The sequence below is a fragment of the Dama dama genome, chromosome 22 (assembly GCF_033118175.1).
Source record: "Dama dama isolate Ldn47 chromosome 22, ASM3311817v1, whole genome shotgun sequence".
NCBI classification, from domain to species: Eukaryota; Metazoa; Chordata; class Mammalia; order Artiodactyla; family Cervidae; genus Dama; species Dama dama.
The window spans coordinates 13,773,006-13,795,388 of NC_083702.1; the positions used below are offsets into that span (position 1 = coordinate 13,773,006).

Genomic DNA, 22,383 nt, shown 5'->3' on the forward strand with positions numbered 1-22,383 from the left:
CCTCCTCCTGTGATCCTTTGCAGAGAGCACCTGTTCATTTCTCTGTTATCAGACACCAGAGATCCCCTCTCCATGCCAGATGGCTCGTGGGGATGCCTTTACCTCCTCAGTCTGGACAAGACCCACATCTCACAGCCCACCCGGAACCGAGCTGGCCACTCGGCGGGCTTCTCCCGTCATCAACAAGACCCTCACGTGGGCCGGCAGCGGTGCCGCCAGCTCGCTGATTCATAGTGACCAGCAAGTTTTTAGGAAACACGGTGCGGGCAGGCTTGGGTTTGATTAGTTGGCAAATACAAACAAGTGCCCAGTGTGGTGGTGGGGGGCACCGCTGGAGGTTGGGAGGCACAGTGGGAGGTGAATCTGAACACTTCTGGTCATGCATCTTATGGTTCCCCCAGAGCTGACTCCATGCTTGGCCCTGAGAAGGCAGGGGACAGGGAAAGGAGGACCGTGAATCCTGTCCCACGGCCTCTGCGAGAAGAAAGGAGCGGAAGCGACAGATGTCCTCGAGTGCAGAGGGGAGGGGCCTGGCCCCACGACCCAGCCCCACAACCCGGCCCCACTACCTGTGAGATCCCGCCTCAGCTGCCAGAAGAATCAAGCCCGGCAGAACCGTGTTCCCAGCCTCCCCCAGGCCTGGGCGCCCCACCCGCTCCCAGCCAGCTCTCTTCTTTTGACAGTCTGGCTGCAGGTTCTTTTTGAGATAGATTCCTCGGGGCCGCATTTCCCAGCCATTAGTCAATGTGCCGCCATGTGTTCAGTGGGCAGGAGACAAAGTCACCCCCAGCTGGGGGTGGGAGCTGTTGCCACTGCAGAGTGGCCCGCTCCTGTCTGAGTGTCTGCAGATGTCTCTGGGCTGTTCTCTTTCAGGAGGGATTAAAGCAAGGGTATGCAGGGAGGGCTGGGGAGCCAGGGAGATAGCCTTGATATGCCACAATTTCTCTTCCCCCACAACTAGTGCCTTTGGACTGAACTCCTGTGGTCTGAAGCCTTAAGGAAGGGAAAAGGGAGCCAAAGAGATGACAAAAGGTGACAAATTGAAGGGGACCTTGGGGAGATCCCTTTTAGCAACAGCGGGATCTGCAGAGACCCTGGGCAGATCTAATTCCACTGGGAAAGGCAGTGAGGAGTTGGAACTACGCGTATGATTGGGAGACTTCTGAATCTTTGTCATCTTTTTGCCTCCACTCCCTACTCACCCTCAACAATCTCCTCCCAGAGATGGGAAGGGTCCTCGTTTTCACAAAGACCCAGAGCTAAGCACTTCTGTAACATTTCCTTCCCTTATTTGGTCATGACAACGACCCTATGAAATAGCTGCTCTCATTATCCCATTTTTCAAATAAGACTAAGACCCAGAAGGATAAACGATACTCTGGGCCTGCCGGAGAGCTCACTGGAGCTATGGTTTGTGTGCAGGTGTCCCGGCCCCTTCCTTATAGAGCAGGGATTGCACACTGTGCCCCCTGCCTGGTTCTGAGGATGCCATCTTTCAGTCTTGTAGACTCTCAGTTTTGAGGCCCTGGTTTTTTTTTTTTTTTTTTTTTTTTTATGTCAAGTGATCTTGCAGTGTTTGGTTCCAGAGAGCTTCTGGAAGGAAAGGCACGAACTCACTTTCAAAATATTTAGACTGAGATATGAATTCAGTCTAACCAAGCCATCACCTTATTCAGCTTCTAAGATAACCAAAGATATGAGCCTTGGGGCAACACAGGAAGTAGTGTGTAGACTGAAAAGCAAGCACAAATACTTTTAGCTCTTGTAGTTGAATTCCAAGACCCTGATAGATGAATTAAATTCCCCCATCTGAATGAATCCTACTCAACTCCTAACCTGCTTAACCCTTGACTGGACTGAGCTGATCAACTCACCATTCTAGCTGCCTACAAAGAAAGGCCATTCCCACTTAGTTCAGCTACTATTGTTCCTTAGACACCATCCGTGGCATAAAAGATAAGTGGCAAGACCTGAGAAGAAACAAGAGAATTTGGTTCATAGTCAAGAGAAAAATCAGTCAATAGAAACAGATCTACAGGCAGCCCAGGTGTTGGGCTGATAAGATAAAGATTTGTAAATAGCTATCAGTATAATAAAAATGATTTTTAAAAATTTCTAGGGAGAGGTAATGGATGTAATAGGTGAAACTGAAATCTTCCAACTGAAAAACACAGTATCTAAACCAAATATTTGCTGGATGGAATGAATAACAAATAGAATACACAGAAGAAAATATGTATGATTATGAGGACAGGAAAGAAAGACATCATTGAAACTGAAGAATGGAGAGAAAAAAATTGACAAGTGAAACAGAGCTTTGATGAACTGTAAGACAGAATTAAGTGGTAAAACATGTGAGTAATTGGAGTTCAAGAGGAGAAGAGAAAGAATGGGACAGAAAAAAAAAATGTTTGACAAAATATGGATGGATAAATGTCTAAAATTGTTTTTAAAAAAGGCCAGTAACCTTCTGGATTGATTTGCTCAAACAATGAAACCACATCTGAGACAGCCTCTGCAATCATAGTCCTCACCTGACTATGAGGATCCATGGTCACTCTCGAAGTTCTACCTCTCTTCTGCACAGGTCAAATGGACAAATTGAATGTAGATGTGGGTTTCCTGGAATTAGTCCCATGGTCTCATGGATCTCATGAAACTAGTGATCCAATAGTTCAGAGCTGGTGTCCAATAATCCTCAAAAATCTGTTTATTTTCCTTTCTCCAATGAAGATACACTACTAAATGCCTGAAGGTTTTCTAGGAGGAAGACTTGGAGAAAGATGAATAGTACACATCTTTGGCAGCATGACAAGGTTTCTTCTCCTATAACATGGCCTCCCTCTTATCCGAGGAGTCCTGAGTCTGTAAACTGGCTTAAGTCCGGGAATCCGTTGAGGGGCGATGATCCTGTTTTGGTGATTCAAGCCAGACTTCCATTCACTAGACCTATAACTTTTTTACTGAAACAGAACAAGTAAGAATTTAGTATGCTTCTCACGACTTATTTTCTAGAGGTATTTTAATTAACTGGTCACCCCCTAGGGTTTGGTGAGCCAAACTCTCCCAAATACTGTTCTGGCTCTCCTGTCCTTCGCAGGGACCACACCCTCCTCATCTTTGGCGGTTACATGCTACAAGTTGGCCCCTGCTACCCCAGGATCCCAGCTAGATGTTGATCCCATGGTAACTTGGATCTCAGTTCCCAGTGTAATTTCTGACCTAGAGAGAAGGGCACACAGAACTGGTCAAGGATGCTGGACTTCCCTCATAAATTTCTGCCTCATAGCGGTGGGTCTGTTCTCTGGCATTGGTGTGTGGGTCTCACAAGACAGATGCATTTAACTTTCCAATCTCCCTGAATCTTTTTGGATACCTTCCTTTTCTGCTTATCAGGGATGTGCTGGCATTTCCAATTCATTTAGTGTTAGCTGACTTTGACCATGTTGGCTTCAATCAACCACAACTATTAGATGCGCTCCAAGCCCCTGGAGGTAAAACAGTGAATCCACAATCTTTGCTCAGTGGACCCATGTCAATAGACTCGGCTCAATCCAACTTTATGTTTCCTTCAAATTGTTCTCTCACTCTTGCTATACAACTCCCCCCCCCCCCACCAGCTATTCCTCAGATTTCAATCTGTATAAGTTAGAAGTATCATGTAGTTATTTTGGTGTGTATCACACCTCCTCCTGGGTCACTGTCTGTGCCTTGCTATTTTGTTGTTCTTTAGTCACTAAGTTGTGTCTGACTCTTTATAGCCCCATGGACTGTAGCTTGCCAGGCTCTTTTGTCCATGGGATTCTCCAGGCAAGAATACTGGACTGGGTTGCCATGCCCTCCTCCAGGGGATCTTTCTGACCCAGGGCTCAAACCCACGTCTCTTCTGTCTCCTTGGCAGAGGGGGGGGTGGTTCTTTGTCACTAACGCCACCTGGGAAGCCCCATACTGGTACAGTTGCTTGCAAAGTAATACAAATACTCAGGACCACCCTCACCAACCCTATCCCAGTGGCGCTAGGGATAAAAAGAACCTACCTGCCAATGCAGGAGACTGTAAGAAACACGAGTTCAATCCCCGGGTCGGGAAGATCTTCTGGAGGAGGAAATGGCAACCCACTCCAGTATTCTTGCCTGGAGAATCCCATGGACAGCGGAGACTGGTGGGCTACAGTCCATGGGGTTGCAAAGAGTCCTATACAGATGAGGTGACTTCGCATAGCACATACAGGTGAGGCTCTTCAGGAAAAGGAAAATGAGCTTTCTTGGGCAGGGGTAGAAGGTGTTTCTGCTGGCAGACAAGACTGCAATTTAGAAACTTGAGGTCTCAGCTTCACCCAAATCTGCCCATATGTTCCCATTCCAGTTCTCAGGACTCTGTTCTTTTCCAGTTAACGACTCAACTTTAACAAAGAGACCCTGCAAGGATAAGGGATTCAATCTGTGTTGTCATTCAGACAAGATTAGACTTTGGCTTTGCTTTTCAAAAATCTTGACCTTGCAAGAAAATAAGGGTTTCACGCCCCACTTTTATTCTTTTCTTCCCTTTTTTTTTTTCTCCTAGAAGTCATAGAAGTTTTCAGGTGCTAAATGAGCTGGGAATTTAAGTCCCTCAGCTCATCATTTTCTTCCTTTAAGTTTTCTAGTACAATTAGCAACGACCAACCAACCAACCAATACACCCCATTAAAATGCTATAAGGTTGGAAATACTTGGTCACTCGGAGTCCTGTCTTTTGTAGGAACTTTATCACAGATATCTAAGGCTAAAATCTGAGTAACACTTTTGTCATTTCACCAGTGCCCTCTTCACCAATGGCAACAGATTCTTAATGCCTTTAAATCTAATTGGATCAGAGAACCAATTCCAGAAAACTCAGAACCTATTCAGAGAACCCATCCTTAAGCTCTATTCCTTAGGAGCTATTCTTGGTACCTCATGCAATTGTGTAAGGTCACTGTCTCCATGTCTGATGGTGGAGTTGAAGTCCAGGGCACGTAATCAGGAAAGGAGTAAGAATGACAGTTCTCTCACCACAACAGAAAGTTCTGCTTCAGGTCTAACTTAAACCCCTCACGCTGTGCTCACACTGCTCCTTTTTTTTGGTTTTTGAGAAATTGGAGCCTTCCCAGGTCTGGATGGGAGTTTCTCCTTCGATGGTACAAAGTGACCTTTCTGGGGCAGACTTTTAAGGCATTGTGTGTCTCAAGCGGGGGGCCCTGGCCTAGCCACACTCTTCCGTGGCTTGTCCTCGTGACAGAGCTGAGGTCCCTGAAGAATTTGGCGGGACAGCCCTGGGCACATGACCCTATATGTGTGTGGCCAGGTGCCCTGAACACATCGACTCTGCCTTTCCTTCCACACAGGAGATGCTGAAGGATGAGGTGCGGACGCTCACTTACCGGAACTCAATGTACCACAACAAACACGTGTTCAAGGACAAGGTGGTCCTGGACGTGGGGAGCGGCACCGGGATCCTCTCCATGTTTGCTGCCAAGGCAGGGGCCAAGAAGGTGTTCGGGGTGAGCATGGCCTCTGCGGGGACACTCGCCCTTCCCGGTGCTTCTGGCCCCTCCCAGTTCCCGTCCTTGCTGGGGTCACACACACCCTCCAGGAGGCAGTCAGGCGTGGCTCTTGGGAGGCAGGCAAGCTTCTTAGCTCCCTGTCACCTGGGCATTGCTCCTGGCCTTGCTCTGGAACTGCTGATGTGTATAGAGGACTTTTTACTTTTCTGAAACCATTTTGGGGTCATCATAACCTTGGAGTCCTTAGTCCTATGTGGGCTTGAGGGGCAGGGCAGGGTGGCTACACCTGTGAGCTCTGGTTGGAATCTCCGCTCTCACAATAGGTATGACCCGGACTCTTCACTTCTCTTCTGTACCTTGGTTCCCCCATCTGTAAAGTGGGCATAACTACAGTACCTTGCCCACAGGGTGACTACGAGGAGGGGATGAGTTTAATACCTAAATCAAGTGCTTAGCACAGTGCTTGGTGCAAGTCAAATGCCTAGTCTTTATTAGTAGAGTTGGGAGGGGGCCCTGGGCACTAACAAGACAGTCTCCTTCTTCTGTTCTTTAAAGGCAAGCTGATAGATTTCATCCTGCTCTTCTGGCTCCTGCAGCCTCTCCAGCTAGAAGTGGTGATGGGGGACCCATTGGAGAGCTCCCGCAATGCATCTGGGAGCAGCCCCAGGACAGGGGGCTGGGAGGGTCCAGAACTGGGGAGAAACTGAGAAAGCAGATCTCTGAGCTGCCGGCTGACATAGTGGGTCTAGGGCTGGAAAACGAGAATTCATCTCAATCAAAATACAAGGCACGCTGCAGTTAAACACAGCATGTGCATGGGACAGCCCAATGCAGAGGCTGGCTGGAAGCTTTCAATGGGGCTTCGTTAGCTGGATCACCCTGCAGCTTGTCTCAAGACCCCACCCCCTGCCAGGCTCCCGGTTGACTAGAGCTCCCCAAATCCCGGTGCACCCCCACCCCCCTGCCTGAACAGCATCCCCCTCCATGCCTTCTTCAATGGCTCAGATGGTAAAGAAACTGCCTGCAATTCAGGAGACCTGGGTTCCATCCCCAAGTTGGGAAGATCCCCTGGAGAAAGAAATGATAACCCACCCCAGTATTCTTGCCTGGAGAATTCAATGGACAGAGGAGCCTGGCAGGCTACAGTCCATGGGGTCGCAAAGAGTCAGATACGACTGAGCGACTAACACTTTCACTTTCCATGCCTGACTTGAAAGCTACCTGGGTCCTGGTTGGAGGGGGTCTCGGGGCAGTCTCAAGGCCCCTCTGGTGTAGCCTTGACCAGGAGAGCCATGATGTACTCGCCTGAGCTCCATGTGAGGGTGCAGGGTCAGCCCAGCTGCCCATGGTCAAGTCCTGCTGTCTCCATGGCACTGCCTCTTCCCTCCTTCCAACCTTCCTTCCTTTATGAAGCCTCTTCCTCAAGATGGGGGTTTCTGGTCAAGGGACTGATTCCCTTCCAAGGTGCTCACAGAGCCTCAGAGCTTGATGTACACCCCCTGTGACTCCCTCTGTCCTCCCTTCAGGGGGTCTCTGAGGTCTCAGCTCAGCTCCACAGACAGAAGCCCAGGGCAGAGCTGAGCAAGGCAGGGCAGCCATCATTTGCTTCCACGTCAGGGGGCTTCAGCTGCTGGTCTTGGCAGCTGCCCATGTGTTTCCAGCCCGGGAGATAGGTTTTCTACTGCCAGACTGGGGCGTGTTCTCCTGCTGTTCTCACAAGGTCTTACTCTCAGCTGAAAGTCAGCGAATTTCTCAAATATCTTAGCCCTGTGCTTAGGAGGGGCTTCCCCAGTGACTCAGATGGTAAAGAATCCACCTGCAATGCAGGAGACCCGGGGTTCGATCCCCAGGTCGGGAAGATCCCCTGGAGGAGGAAATGGCAACCCACTTCAGTATTCTTGCCTGGGAAATTCCATGGACAGAGGAGCCTTGGCGGACTACAGTCAATGGGGTCACAAAGAGTCAGACGCAACTGAGCAACTAACACTCTCACATTTGCTTAGAAGATTTGGAGAGCCTGGCGAGACTTCTAGATTAAGAAGAATCAATTCTTTCAAAGGTGGAGATTGCAGAAGGAGTGAGAGTTAACACAGGTCTGCCCATGGGGCTGGGAAGGGTCTCAAAGACGCCCCGAAGTCTTGACCTGCGCTTTTCCGGTGGTCCTTCTTGTGGATGGTACCCATTTAGCCAGGCAGGGCCAGGGGAAGGAGGATGACAGCAGGGAAGTTCACAGTCACTCTGGGGGCTCTGCCTTCCCACCTCCTTCCCCTGACCACCCCCAGGACAGTGGCCATGCCAGGAGAGTGAGGCCTGATCGCTCCTATACCAGATCTCCCAACTCAGAGGCCAGGTCTTCCATCGCGGGGCAAAAGAAGCCGGTTTAGTGGGAGAGCCACTGGCCTGTGCTTCAGAAGGGTTGCAGGTTAGGTTTCCATCTGCCACGAAGTAGCTGTGTGGCCTAGGGCAGGCCACCGCACCCCCAGGCCTCAGCACGTCCGTCTGTTCTACTGGCCCTAAATTGCGTGCTGTGATTCTTTTGACACCTGACTCCTTTGCTCTGTATCCCCTCCAGATTGAATGCTCCAGTATTTCTGACTACTCAGAGAAGATCATTAAGGCCAACCACTTGGACAACAGTAAGCAGTGCCTCCTCCCGCTTTTCCGTGGAGGGAGGGGGCGAGGGGTTTGTACTTCCTTGTTTGGGTGGCAGAGACTGATGTAAGACCACTTGGCCTTGAAAAGGTGGAGGCCAGCCGCTGCCCTGTTAGCAGGACTCTGCCCACAGGGCTCAGAGTTTCCCAGTCCCTCCCTGCCAGGCCTGCCAAGGGCACATCTGTCCCAACTCAGCCTGCGGTGAGCCCAGCCTGAGGCTAAGACCTTCATTTCCAAGCCCTCTGCTTGGCCCCAGCTGTCCCTCCTCCTCCCGTTCCCTCTCAATGCCTCCAGCCCTATGTCCACTGAGCAACATCCCAGCAGACCCCAGGCTCTGTATTTGGAGAAACGTCGTCTTCTCATGCCCACAGGCCCCACTGCTGATCGACTGTCTTGGCAAGTAGCTTGCCCCTGGGAGCGGGACCTTCTTACAGCTTGAGTCTGAGCACAAGAGGAGCTGTGTTTCCTTCCCTTCCCCGCCTCACTCCTTTCCCAGGCGTTTGTGATCTCCTCGGCCCCTCTCTCTGGGACTCATCTTGAACACGCTCACCCTCATGAGGGTCCCTGACCAGAATAACTCCTGTATCTCCCATCACTCAGTATTCTTGTCTGGAGAATCTCCATGGACAGAGGAGCCTGGTGGGCTACAGTCCATGAAGTCGCAAAGAGTCGGACACGACTGAAGCGACTTAGCTTGCATGCACACACTGGGTCAGTTTCCTGTGTGTGGTCACCACCTCCTGCTCTCCCACCTGCCATGCAGTGCTGGGCTCCCACCCGTGGCTGGGCGGGCCCCTGCATGGGTGCCTGATCTCTGGGCTCAGGCTCGGGTGGGTGGAGCCAGGCTGCCCCTGCTGACCACGCCCTCCAAGCGTGAGCCCCTGCTCATCACGTGGCCTCAGACCCCATCTGGCCTATCCTTTGCTGGTGGCATCTGCTCAGCCCACCTTGTGGCTCCAGGAGGGAAGCATTCCCTGCTCTGTATTTCGATGGCTCACACTTGATTCTGTGCTACGGAGGCAAAGGCCCGGGAGGGACAAACCATTATCCCCAGGTGGATGGCCACCCCCTTGACCCGTGCTTGTCCTCCTCTTCACACAGGCCTGGGGGGGTCTTTTCAAGGCAAAGCGTGCTCTGCCTTGGCATGTATACTAGAAAGAGGACAGCTTGGCTTCCATGGAAATGCTTCTGAAACGTGGCAACAGCCAATTGTGTGGGTCTCGGGAGCGTAGGTGTAGAGACATAAATAACAACCCAGGACATAAAATACCTGCTACCCAGAATCAATCAATCTCCCTCCCTCTCCACCTCCGTACGGCTCCCCGGATGGGTTTGTTCCCAGGCAGACGCACACCTCCACATGGCCACCTGCAGGCGTGCATGCGGCCTTCACGTGGCTCCTGCCACCCGCGTGGCCCACACACGTGCTCAGATCAGGGTGTCTTCTTGGACATCAGGGCTGACAGCCAGCACTTCCTCTCTTTGCCCGCCCAGGAGACCCATAGTTCTAGTAGACAAGTGCTAATCCATTGACTTTTCAGAACACTAAAGGGAATAGTCGGTTCCTCCTTTCTCTTCTTCTGCCCTGGAGCATGAGGGTCACGGATGCAGAAGCCTGAGCAGAGTGTGAGGCACAGAGGGGCAGCAGGAAGGGCTTATCAGGTGGTTCCCCTTCTGAGCCCCGGCTCCTGGCGCAGGAGACGCCGCCACACTCAACTCACAGGATTACGGGGGGATTAGAGAGAATACACGTGAGCGGCCTGTACAGCAAGCATTAACTGTAGATCTTTCAGGGTTTATGTTCTGCACTTTGCTCCTTCCTGGTCATGCATCCCAAGCTTTTTGTAGACGATGCTCGAATTCTCTGCCCGATAGCATCCCTCCGTGCTTGCGGCCATCCAGTCCTGGGACAATTCCCCTGATGAGGGTCCCACCAGCAGCCACCTGTGGCTGTGATGGTTTGAAGAACTTCTTCCGCTGGAGCCTGCCTCCCTGCACCCTGACCGCAACGCTCTGGGTCATCACTTTGGGACCACACAGAGTAAGGGGGCTCCCCTTCACCTGGCAGCCCTAATCCCGCAGAGGCAGGGACACACCCCCAGTTCCTTCACCTGTGGCTTTGGTTTCAGCCCCCTTCTCCTCTGGCCGCGCGCCAGCATCCCTCTCAACCTGGCAGAGGATGCTCTGGCTTCCTTAGCAGTTGTGGGGACCTCAGGCCACACTGGCGCTCAGCTGGCATCAGCCATGATCTGTAATCTACCCACGTGTGGCTGCCCAGCAGCAACTCCTCACCTCTCTCCAGTCTGTGGATACTTTGAATCCAAACTGAGAATCACACCTTATCTACATGGTGTTAGATTTGGTTCTTCCTTACATTCTACTAGGCTTCCCTTGTGGCTCAGCTGGTAAAGAATCTGCCTGCAATGCAGGAGACCTGGGTTCCATCCCTGGGTTGGGAAGATCGTCTGGAGAAGGGAAACACTACCCACTCCAGTATTCTGGCCTGCAGAATTCCATGGACTGTATAATCCATGGGGTCTCAAAGAGTTGGACACGACTGAGCGACTTTCACTTTGGCACTTTCACTATAGTCTACTCGGAGTCCCCAGGCAGAGACAGGGGCTTCCCTGGTGGCTCAGTGGTAAAGAACCTGCTTGCCAATGCAGGAAACGCAAGAGATGTGGGTTTGATCCCTGGATAGGGAAGATCCCCTGAAGGAGGAAATGGCAACCCACTCCAGTATTCTTGCCTGGAAAATCCCATGAACAGAGGAGCCTGGTGGGCTACAGTCCATGTGGTTGCAAAGAGTCTGACAGGACTGAGCATGCACGCAGGAGTCCCCAGAGCCTTGCTCTTTGGGGATCACTGTTCTCTGTGAGGTGTCATCTACATATGGACAGGAGCCGGGGTGGGGGCAGTGGGGCGGCCCCGGTGGGCTGGTCTAGTCCAGTTCAGCTCTGAACCAGCACCTTTGAATACAGTCGGGGAGCAGCTGTGAATTTGCACAACAGTTGGTCAGCTTCCCCTCCAGAGAGGCCACGGAGAAGGGGCCTTCCCAGATCCACATGTGGGGCCCTGCATGGTGGTCGACTCTGGCAGGTTCACACTCAATTCCAACAGATCAGCTTGTGATCTTAGGCACCTGACCTTCTGAGCCTCTGTTTCCTGCTCTGGGAAATGGGAATAACAGTGGTACAGACCACAGAGGGTTTCACGTAGCTACCATATGTAAAACTACAGCATGCTGGGTCCCCTAGTAAATTTTCAGTGAATTTGCAGAAATGGATGCAGGCCTTTTGGTGGCTTGAAATTGGCCTCAGTGGGAGTATTTACACAGAGAAACAGGCAGATGTTGCAAGTCAGGGGATTCTTCCTGGAGAATCCCCTTGTTAAGTGTCTCCCAGCACAGCCCTGTATAAAGCACAACAGTGTACATGTGCCGTTAGCAGCCAATACATGTTAGCTATTGTTATGATTATTTCATTCATTAACTTGACTAATAGGCTGGTCCAAAGAAGGGATGAGGTTAATCAGATACAATGGCTGTTAATGAACCTGTAGTGGCTCTCGGCAATGGCTGCTTCCCTCAGAGGCAGCCCATGAATAATCCCAGGACTGGGTTCATGCACCCACCCCTGGGGGAGGGATGTCACCACACTCCAGGCCCCGGGCCAGATGCAGGGGAGCTGGGGAGAATAGCACAGATGAGGTCTGTGCTCTCATGATGCTTACAGTCTCAGGGAGGGCACAGACACAAAAGCAAGTGGACACACAGCATCCCAATAGAATCACAAATGGTGACGGTGCTCTGGAGGATAGGAGGGAGCAGTTGAGAAAGCTGGGGTCCACTTTGGATGGGGTGGCTGCCCAGGCATGTCAGACTCTGCTCATACCACGGGCGAGGGCTTCGCTCCCAGCCCTGCTGCCTGTGACATCACGGCTGAGCCAGAACAGGGAGAAGGTGGGAGTGTCTATACCACAGACGGGAGTAGGTGATCAGGTTGTGATCCTGTCCATTCGCAGATGCAAGACCGGGGTCTCAAGTGGCTTGTACCAGGTTGCACACCTGGCCTGGATTTTTCTTCAACTTTTTATTTTATATTAGTGTGTGTGTGCTCAGTCGTGTCTGACTTTGCGACCTCAAGGACTGTAGCCCACCAGGCTCCTCAGTCCATGAATTCTCCAGGCAAGAATACTGGAGTGGGTTGCCATTTCCTTCTCCAGGGGATCTTCCCAGCTCAGGGATCAAATCCTCATCTTCTGCATTTTGGCAGGCAGATTCTTTACCACTCTGCCATCTGGGAAGCCTTATTTTATATTGAAAATGAAAGGGTTCATCACTCAGTCGTGTCTGACTCTGCAACCCCATGGACTGTAGCCCACCAGGCTCCTCTGTCCATGGGATTCTCCAGGCAAGAATACTGGAGTGGGTTGCCATTTCCTTCTCCACGAGATTGTCCCAACCCAGGCATTGAACGTGGGTCTCCCGCATTTCAGGCACATTTTTTACCAACTGAGCTACCAGGGAATCAAATTGACAATGTTGTGATGGCTTCAGGTACACAGCAGAGCGACCCAGCTGTACATATACGTTCTCCCCCAAACTCCCCTCCCCTCCAGGCTCAGGCCTAGATTTTGGCACCCTCTTTTGACATCCTGGGAGAATCCCTGATGGCACAGTGGTAAAGAATCTGCCTGCCAATGCAGAAGACGAAGGTTTGATCCCTGAGCCAAGAAGATCCCCTGGAGAAGGAAATGGCAACCCGCTCTAGTATTCTTGCCTGGAGAATCCCAGGGACATAGGAGCCTGGCAGGCTAGAGTCCAGGGGGTCACAGAGTCTGAACATGACAACACAAGCAGGTCATTGCTTAGTTTCCCCAGAAAAGCTCAGAAGTTGGGTGGTCTTTCAGAGGATGGTGAAGGATGAGTTTCCTTCCAGAGGAAAGGTTCTGATGGAACCAGCCAACTAATCCATCACCCTGTCAATTGCACAGCAGCACTTAGGATAGCTTTTGCTGGGCTCTTTACAGCAATGAATGCAAAATGAGCCCCCTAACGAGGTGTACGTCTGTGTTGAATGATCAAAAGCTCAACTGAGAAGTTTCTCCTTCCGTAGAGGGATGGGTGGGTCTGGGAAGGGACTCAGGGGCAGAGGATGTTTAGAGCAGGGGCTTTACCTAAATCCTATCCACCTTAACATCTCAGTCACCTGGTCACCATGAAGATGGTGTCAGTGTTTGCCTTCGCTAGAGCCCCGACTGTGAGCTTGTCCTTCACCTGTGTCATCTCATCAGTACAGCCTCTCGCCAAGTAGACGTCACTTCTCCTGGTTGTTATCTGGATAACTGGAGTTCAGTCAAGTAACTTGCGGAAAGTCATATAGCTCATCATGAGAAGACCCAGCACTTAAAGCCAGTTTCCTTGAGTGCAAATCCCATGCTCTTGTCAAAACACCAAGTTCCCTCCCCTCCAGCACTAGCCAGGCATCCCTGGGGCTGAGCCCGGGCTGTGAACAGACACTGTGGCATCAGTCTCTCAGCCTCCTGTGGGCTTGAGTTGTCACGGCAACCTGACGTGGGGCGGGGGCCCTGGTGAGGGTAAGGGTCGTTGGTTATCGGACCTGGGCTCTGTTTCCATGGCGATCATTGAACCCCCTCTAAGCCTCACTTTCCTTAAAAATGAGAATAAGAATGCTGTGTCTGCTTCAAGGACTTGTTGGGACCTAGTGCCCATCCTGGGCTTAGCACAGCACAGGCCCTTAGCTGTTGTTCAGTTGCTCAGTCATGTCTTTGTGACTCCATGGACTGCAGCATGCCATGCTTCCCTGTCCTTCACCATCTCCAGGAGCCTGATGAAACCCATGTCCATTGAGTCAGTGATACCATCCAACTGTCTGATCCTCTGTTGCCCCCTTCTCCTCCTGCCCTTGATCTTTCCCAGCATTGCGGTCTTTTCCAATGAGTTGGCTCTTCATAGCAGGTAGCCAAAGTATCGGGGCTTCAGCTTCAGCATCAATCCTTCCAGTGAATTTTCAGGATTGATTTCCTTCAGGATGGACTGGTTTGATCTTAGCTGCCCAATACACTTTAGGAGGAATCACACAAGGAGTCTTCAGTCCTTAGTATAAACTGGCATGGTGAAGGCAGAGGGAATCCGAACTGTGCTGACCCCTGTAGAGTGATCACATCCTGATGCGGGGTGCTCACGATTCCCGGCCTGGGTCCCTGCAATGTGCGGCCATGGGGTTCTTATTTTGCAGTCATCACCATATTCAAGGGGAAGGTGGAGGAGGTGGAGCTGCCTGTGGACAAGGTGGACATCATCATCAGCGAGTGGATGGGCTACTGCCTCTTCTACGAGTCGATGCTCACCACCGTCATCTTCGCCAGGGACAAGTGGCTGGTGAGCCTGCTGCATGCTGTCCCCTGGTTGCCCCGCCGGCTGCCTGGCTGCTCAGCCCCTGCCTGTAGCCGAGGGAGACTATGAGGACTTCAGAGAGGACCTGGGCTACAGGGTCACCACTCCCAGACCCCTCTCTTTAAACTAGATCTGCTTTTGGGGGACAGAATGAGTGTTCGTAGGTCTAACCTTGGCCTCTTTTACATAATAGACACCCATTGTCTGTTGTCCAAAGTCTATGCTGGTCAAGAAGTACTAAGGGTTTGCACAGCTGCCAGTAAGCTTTTGATCCTTAGCTTCTCCAGCCTGAGAAATCAAAATATCTTCCACCGCCCTCACTGAACACGCCTCTGCCCCTCCGCATTTGTCCTATGGACCCCACCTCGCCCCTTGGGTTTTTACTGGTACCAAAATCGACACTGAGCCTCCCCGCCCAGCCCTCTCCCCGGCCGAGGTGACAGTCTGCTGCATGAGGAATGCTGGCGAGGGGGTGCTTGTCTGGAGACTCCATGTGCAGTTCAAAAATGTATGTCTTTGTCAGGTGAATAGATTACGAGACCCATTTCCCCACAATTCATCAACAGAAACCTGGAGGGCTTATGTTTCCAGACCGGGCGGCTTTGTACGTGGTAGCAATTGAGGACAGACAGTACAAGGACTTCAAAATCCACTGTAAGTCACCTTTTCATTCTCTGCTGGGCTTTGAGGGGGGCTTTTGGGGGAGGGAAGCACTTCAGAGGGCTGGGCATGAGTGGTCAGTCTCGCGGACACAGCTGCTGTGCCTCTCAGGAGTTTATACCTGTGACCTTTTCTGGATTCTTCTCTCTGGCTGTTTTCCGCTGGTCCCAAGGGTGGGGCTTCTACAGAGAGGGAATAAGAATGTGGCTGGTGGGAGGTAAAGCAGGGAGAGAATGAATGCAGGGTGGATGGAAAATGAATGAAGCGACAGAAGCTGAGGTTTTTTTGCAGAGCCGGCAGGTGGTTGAAAGCTACTAAAGGTCATTTCTCCCTAACATCCACATAAGGACAGGGAGGGTCTCCAGCCAGGCCAGTCGTTTGAACTCTGCCTTTGTATCCCTGAAATTTGTCAGCATAATATTGGTTCTCCTTCATATAAGTAAGATACAGAGGGAGATGGAGGCTGAGCATGTGGATGGGGGAGTGGCGGTGGGGGGCGGGGGGGGCGGGGCTCATCCGAATCTGGGCTCTTTGTGCTTAATCATTTGAAAAGGTGCTCTCTTAGAAAAAACATCCCCCACCCCCGCACAACTCTCCAACATTTTATCTGGTCCCCAAAGAGTTGTTTGATTCTATTTCACTTAAAGAGTGACCGTTCTCAAGGGATACAAGCCTGGTCCTCCATGTGATTAAACAGATTATGCTTCCATAAGGTTTAGAAGGACAGAGAAGCCTGGAGTGCTGCAGTCCAAGGGGTCGCAAAGAGTCAGACATGACTTAGCATCTGAACACACACACAAGGTTTAGAGACAGACTTGTGTCCTTAGCCAGAACTAACTAAAGCAACAAAGGGCAAAGACCACCTCCCCACCTCCACATACACTTACAAGTGAGTATGCACTCGATCCAGCCCTCCCCCCCACCCCCCACGCACATACAAGTGAGCACACACATGATCCAACCCCAAGCATGAGCAGAAACTCCAAACGGTCCAACAGGCTCCGCAGATCTGGGTTCCTGCCAGCGCAGTGCTAAACACCCCTCGTCTAGACTCCCTATGATGGAGAGGTTCCCAGATCGAGCAGACTGGCTTCCGGCCTCCAGAGGTTAGGACTCCAGAGTCCAACAAAATCTAGTCTTTGTGCTGCTGGAAATATAAACTCAGAGCATGTTCAGAGCCAGGTCAGGACAAGACAGAAATGGGACATTTGTCTGAGCCCTCCGGCCCATCTGGCGTCATTTCTAATGTTCAGTGAGCAAGGAGAGGTAGGAGGTTAGATGATGGTGCTTTGAAGGTGGCCAGCTCTGGCTTTGCATCCTCTGGGTGACCGTGAACGAGTCACCTAACATCTCTGAGCCTCGGTCTGAGATAAAACTCCCCCAACCTGTAGACTTGTCGTGAGGATGAAGTGAGACAATGTATTTAAGGGGTGTGACAGTTGTTGATGCCGCACGTGGCAACCTGGATCTGGTCCCCAGCTGTGTCATTAAGCCCCTTCCTGCCTGTGGCCCTGGCCCCTAGCCTGACTGCCGAGCACGCTGGCCCCCAGGGGCTCAGAATCTAGGCCAGATGCAATCTCGTGATAGGTTTCAAAAACAGCTCAACGGCAAATGTTGCTCAAATGCATGAATAAATAGGACATATTTTGCCCTGGAGCTGTGTGGTTATGCTGCCTTTGGAGTTCTTGCTATAACTGTTTAAATTGTGTTTGGAGGAGAACCTACAGGCACATTCTTTGTTCTCACGCGCTCTAAATTGATTGAACTCTGACCCCCGGCTCGGCTCTTTAAGGAACTTCCTTGTGGTTTAAAGACAAACAGACCTCACCCTCCTCCTTGCCTGGATCCTGTTCCAGACCTTGACCTCACGCACCTTGCCATGAGGACTGGATCAGCCCTGACAGGCCCTGGGGCACTGGCCACTACTCAGGTGCCAGCCCAGGACCGGAGACCATGGGATTGAGTCTCCTCTTGCTTTTTGCAATTTTCATACTTTCTGAAAAAGAAAAAAAAAAAGACTGAAAGATAGCCCCACTTTTTTCTTGTGGAATCTCTGGAGTCTGTCAATAGCGTTCCCCACAAACTCAAAATCAAATGCACCTTTACATTTTATTTAACATAGTCTCCAAGTTTTCTATTTAAACATTTCTTTTAAAAAATGACCTGTTTCTGTTTTTAGGAAAGGAAGCAAGCCCATTTAGAAATCTGTTTTAAATAAACAGAGATTTTGGTTACTCAGAGTCCTAAATCCAAAGTGAACGCAGAAAGGTTGCTGGTTGCTAAGGGAACCATTGTAAGCAAATTTCTGATGACTCAAGAACCTGCTACAAAAGAAAAATATTTTTTAAATAGGGCAGGAGAAGGAGTTGTGCCCAATCCCTTTCAGAAAGAAAATTGTTAGGAAAAGTTTGTCCTCGCCCCTCCCCCCTCAGCCCTTCTCCTCCCCTCTTTTCTCAACCACACGCAACATGGAAACACAAGCAGGATGAAACTCAGAAATTGCCCTCCATTTCCTAACCAACGGCTAGAGAACACACACACACACACAGAGACATCATTGGCGTGTACCAGGCTCACAACGCACGGTTTGACGAGTGAATGAATGAGAAAAGGAATGAAGGAAGAGAAGTAAACCAGCAGAGGAAAGTACAAGTGATGTTGCTGAGAGAGGTGGTAAATGGTGGTGTCGACTTGAAGAAAAGGCATAACGTGAGAGCCAGGAGTTAAGTATTATTTAGGGCAATATAAGGACCGCAGCCTGGGAGACAGCAAGTCAGACGGCGCTGAGAAACTGCTCCAAAGACGTCGAGGGAAGAACAGTATATATGTGATTTTGGTGAAGGGGAATAGATACAGTCAAGCATGTTTATTTTTTTAGAAAGTTTCTGCTGGTCTTGTGGAGCTTCTGCTAGTCACGAGAAACAGTCGTCACCATGAAGGATTTTAGTGTTTTTCTAGATATGAGGAGGTACTAGAATTGGGCTCATAAAATCAGCTCCTGAGAACGTCTCTCTGAAGACCTGTCCTGCCAGCTTTCTGGAGCACAGAGTGCCTCGTTTCTGCTCTCCACCCTGGACTTCTTCGGGGAGTGTTGGAGGGCAGCCGCTGCAGCAGCGCATGATTTAATCCTTGTAGAGGTAGATGGCAAGCACCCATGGCAAGTGCCAATATGTGATTGACAGTGATTCAGTCACTAAGTCATATCCGACTCTTGTGACCCCATGGACGATAGCCCACCAGGCTCCTCTGTCCATGGAATTTCCCAGCAAGAATACTGGAGTGGGTTGCCATTTCCTCCTCCAGGGGATCTTCCTGACCCAGGAATTGACCCAGTGTTTCCTGCATTGCAGGTAGATTCTTTACCAGTGATCCAGTGAAGATTCCCAGACAGAGGTGCAATCATTAATTTTACTCTGAGGATTTCTAGAATCTCAAAATTGGAAGGAAATTGGGTAGATAGTGCATCTTACCCAGTAGTTGACTCTAGAACCTGCTGAGGGTCAGAGGATGGGCACCGACTTCCTGGCTGATGAGAAGATGATGAGGGACCTCTTGTGTAGAGATGGTGGTGCCTGTAGCTGGAGGATTGGAGGGCAGGACCTCTTGGAGGGCTTGGGTGTTCTCCATGGGTTTCTCCACCACCCCGACATCCAGAGTTCTATTTCCTGGCTCTAGCCTATTTACACAAGGAGTTGACTTTGATCTGAGAGCCTAAAATGTATTAAACTATTATACACACGTTTCTTTCTATCTAGAGAAGTTGTAAGTGACACCTGGTGCTGCCTGCTCTGTTTTTCCCTGAGGCAGCCCCACTAGTTCCAGCAGAGAAACTGAAATTACTGGGGCCAGTGCAGGGAGGGGGAATGTAGCTAGAAATCTCTCCACTGAAAAGTGAAGCTTGTTTTCCTGTCTTTGTTTTCAGGTTATTATTTCCTCTAAAATATATCCATTCTGCTCATAAGCTCATTGGAAGAATTCTCCATCTTTGATATTGTGATTTTTTTCATTTCCAGCATTTCCATCTCACTGATGAAATTCTGCATCTGTTCATGCATGTTTTTTTCCCCATTCGATTCTATAAAATATTTATTAAAGTACTTGAACATCCTTGTTAGATATTCCCAGTACCTGAACTCTGAGTCTGGTTCTATTGACTGTTTTTCCTTTTGGTAATGCATCATATTTTTCTTTCTTTTCCATGTGTGTTGTAGTTTTTTATTAATGCTGGACATTGTGAGTAGTGCTGGACAGTAGAGACAGGTGAATAATTTATGCCGAGAGAAGAGCATGCCTCTTCCTCTACCAGTGCATTCAAGTGGGAATTTTAGTCCACCTAGTCTGGACGAGCTGGTAGGTCTGGACTTTGTTGTTGTTTTAGTTATATTCAGTGCACCATAGTGTGGTCCTCTTCAAGAGTTGTTTCAATCCATCAACTAAATTTCACAGGTCTTTCTGTTGTTATTTTTTAATCCCTAGAAAGTTAGTTAACATTTTCCTGGTGGTTGATGACCCTCATCCCACATTCACTCATTTAATAAATAAGACAGAATTGCAACAAAAGATTAATATGCTTGATGTGTATCCTCTCCCATCCCTGCTTCACGTATGGTAGAGAAGCTAGTGGGAAATGCACGGTCAGCGGACTGGAGAGGAAAAAACGCTAATGTCCTAGATAATCTGACACTGAATAACTAGAAGTGGAGCTGTCTGGCCGGGAAGATCAGACATGAATTAACTCCTAAGAAGGTATCTAAAATACCAGGTTTTGTGAAGCAGTGCAGGCATTAAATGTTTGGAATAAACTTCATTAAAAATAAACAAATATCGGTGGACCTGTATTGTGCCAGATGCTCTGCTGCAGATGCTGAGGATACAGAAGGAGAGGGGTCCCACGGTGGGGCGGGGGGTGCTTGGAGGTGTCACAATGGCCATGTGAGACTTTAAGTCCATTTGAAAATTGAACTGGAAGGAACTTCAATGATCACAGAGCCCAAAGATTTCCAACTGGTTGGAATTGCCTATGTTGACCTGGAAATCCCATCTCCCTGGGGCCCAAATCTGGAGATTCTGATTCAGTAGGTCTGGTTGTAGTCTGTATTTTAAGAAGTGTCTCAGATGATTCTGGAACACAGAACCACTGGACCAAACTCCTCACTTTACAAACAATTTGGAAAGAAGGGGGCCAAGCTGCCAGGGTCACAAGCTTGGATGATGGCAAAGCCAGCCGAGCTCAACCACATAACCACAGTAACTATCACATCTCAAGGGCTTTCTATGTGCCAGACCCTGTTATGTACTTTACATGTATCATCATATTTAATCCTCATAACAACCTTATAGAGCAACTATCATCATCATCTCCATTTTTAAAAACTTGTTATTTTCTATTGGAGTATAACAATGTTGTGATAGTTCCAGGTGCTCAGTAGAGGCACTCAGCCATACATATACCTGTATCCACTTTCCCCCAAACCCCCGTCCCATCCAGGCTGCTGCATATCATTGAACAATGTTCCCTGTGCTGTATTGGTGATCCATTTTAAATATGGGAATGCGTATATGTCCCCAAATCCCTTAACTATCCCTTCTCCCAATCCTTCCCCCTGCATTCCCTGGTAACTGTAAGTTTATTGTCTCTATTTTAAAGAAGAAACCAGCTCTTTGAGTGGTTAAATTCTTGCCTAAAGTCACACAGCAAATAAACAGGGCCAAGATTTGAAGCCCAAACCCAGGATTTTAACCATTTAACATGGACTCCCAGATACACTTTCACTTTTTAACTTAAAGCAGGGCAGAGGGCAAGAGCAGATAGGTAGCGGTAGGTGTCTTGAGAAAGGGTTTCAAAAAAACACAGTGTGTGTGGGTGTGCATGTTTTACCTGGGTAAGCATGGACAGCTCTTTCCAGATTCTAGCAGGGGATCTCTGGAGCTGTTGCCACACTTCCCCAAATGTTGAGTGTTAGTCGCTCAATTGTGTCTGACTCTGCGACCCATCAACTCTAGCCCACCAGGGTCCTCTGTCCATGGGATTCTCCAGGCAAGAATACCAGAGTGGTTTGCCATTGCCTTCTCCAGGGGATCTTCCTGGACCCGGAATCGAACCCAGATCTCTCACATTGCAGGCAGATTCTTTACTGTCTGAGCCAACAGGGAAGCCCCAAACGTAGGTAGGTTCAGTTGGAAGTTTGGCTCTAGCCTCGGGTATATAATGGGATCTGATTGGCATCTAATCCTCAAGCCAGAATTTCATAAGTGCTTGCCCTCTGAGAGATGATTATTTTCTCAGCCTCTTCTCTTCAAGCAAAGTCTTTGTGTGCCCTTGAAAAGATCCCGAGGAAAAGGAACACAGCATTCCCTGACTGTTCGCACCTCCCTCATTTCACCCCCATCTCCTAAACACACAGAGGGACGTAAGTTCCCTGTGGTTCCATTTGTTTGGTGAACATTTAAAAATAATTTAATCTTGTAAGATTTCAGAGAAAAGCAAGTCTATTTCAATGTATTTCTAAACTCCTCTGAGTAAAGGGACAAGTGAGATTCAGCTACACAGTAACTAAAGACTCCGCTAAAGCAGGGGTCCTCAACCTCCAGGGTCTCATGCTGATGATCTGAAGTGGGGCTCATGTAATAATAGCAGAAATGAAGCACCCAATACATATAATGCACTTGAATCATCCTGAAACCACCTCCCCCAACCTTGTCCGGGGAAAGATTGTCTTACATGAAACCGGTGAAAGTGAAAGTCACTCAGTCATGTCTGATTCTTTGCAACCTCATGGACTATACAGTCCGTGGTATTCTCCAGGCCAGAATACTGGAGTGGGTAGCTGTTCCCTTATCCAGGGGATCTTCCCAACCCAGGGATCGAACCCAGATCTCCCGCGTTACAGGTGGATTCTTTACCAGCTGAGCTACTAAACTGATCCCTGGTACCAAAATGGTTGGGGACTGAACTCTCTGCACTGTGGGGAGAGCAAATGGCATTCCTGCTTGCTGTCACAACTGTATCGGTCAGCTGAAGGGTTAGGACACAGGGTTTGCGCCCCAGCGCCACGGTTTTCCTGCTGTGGGATACCAGCCCAGTACCCCACATGCATGTAAGCCAAGCACCAGCTTCTGCCAGTCCCAT

General features: G+C 49.7%; 1 protein-coding gene across 1 annotated transcript in view; it reads left to right on the top strand.

The window, feature by feature from the left end:
• PRMT8 (protein arginine methyltransferase 8) overlaps positions 1-22,383 on the top strand; it is a 70,024-nt gene that overhangs the window by 32,883 nt on the left and 14,758 nt on the right. The window contains exons 3-6 of the mRNA XM_061124060.1: positions 5,366-5,521; positions 8,097-8,160; positions 14,437-14,579; positions 15,161-15,248. Of these exons, the coding sequence (XP_060980043.1) occupies positions 5,366-5,521; positions 8,097-8,160; positions 14,437-14,579; positions 15,161-15,248 (451 nt within the window). The remainder of the gene's footprint in view (positions 1-5,365; positions 5,522-8,096; positions 8,161-14,436; positions 14,580-15,160; positions 15,249-22,383) is intronic.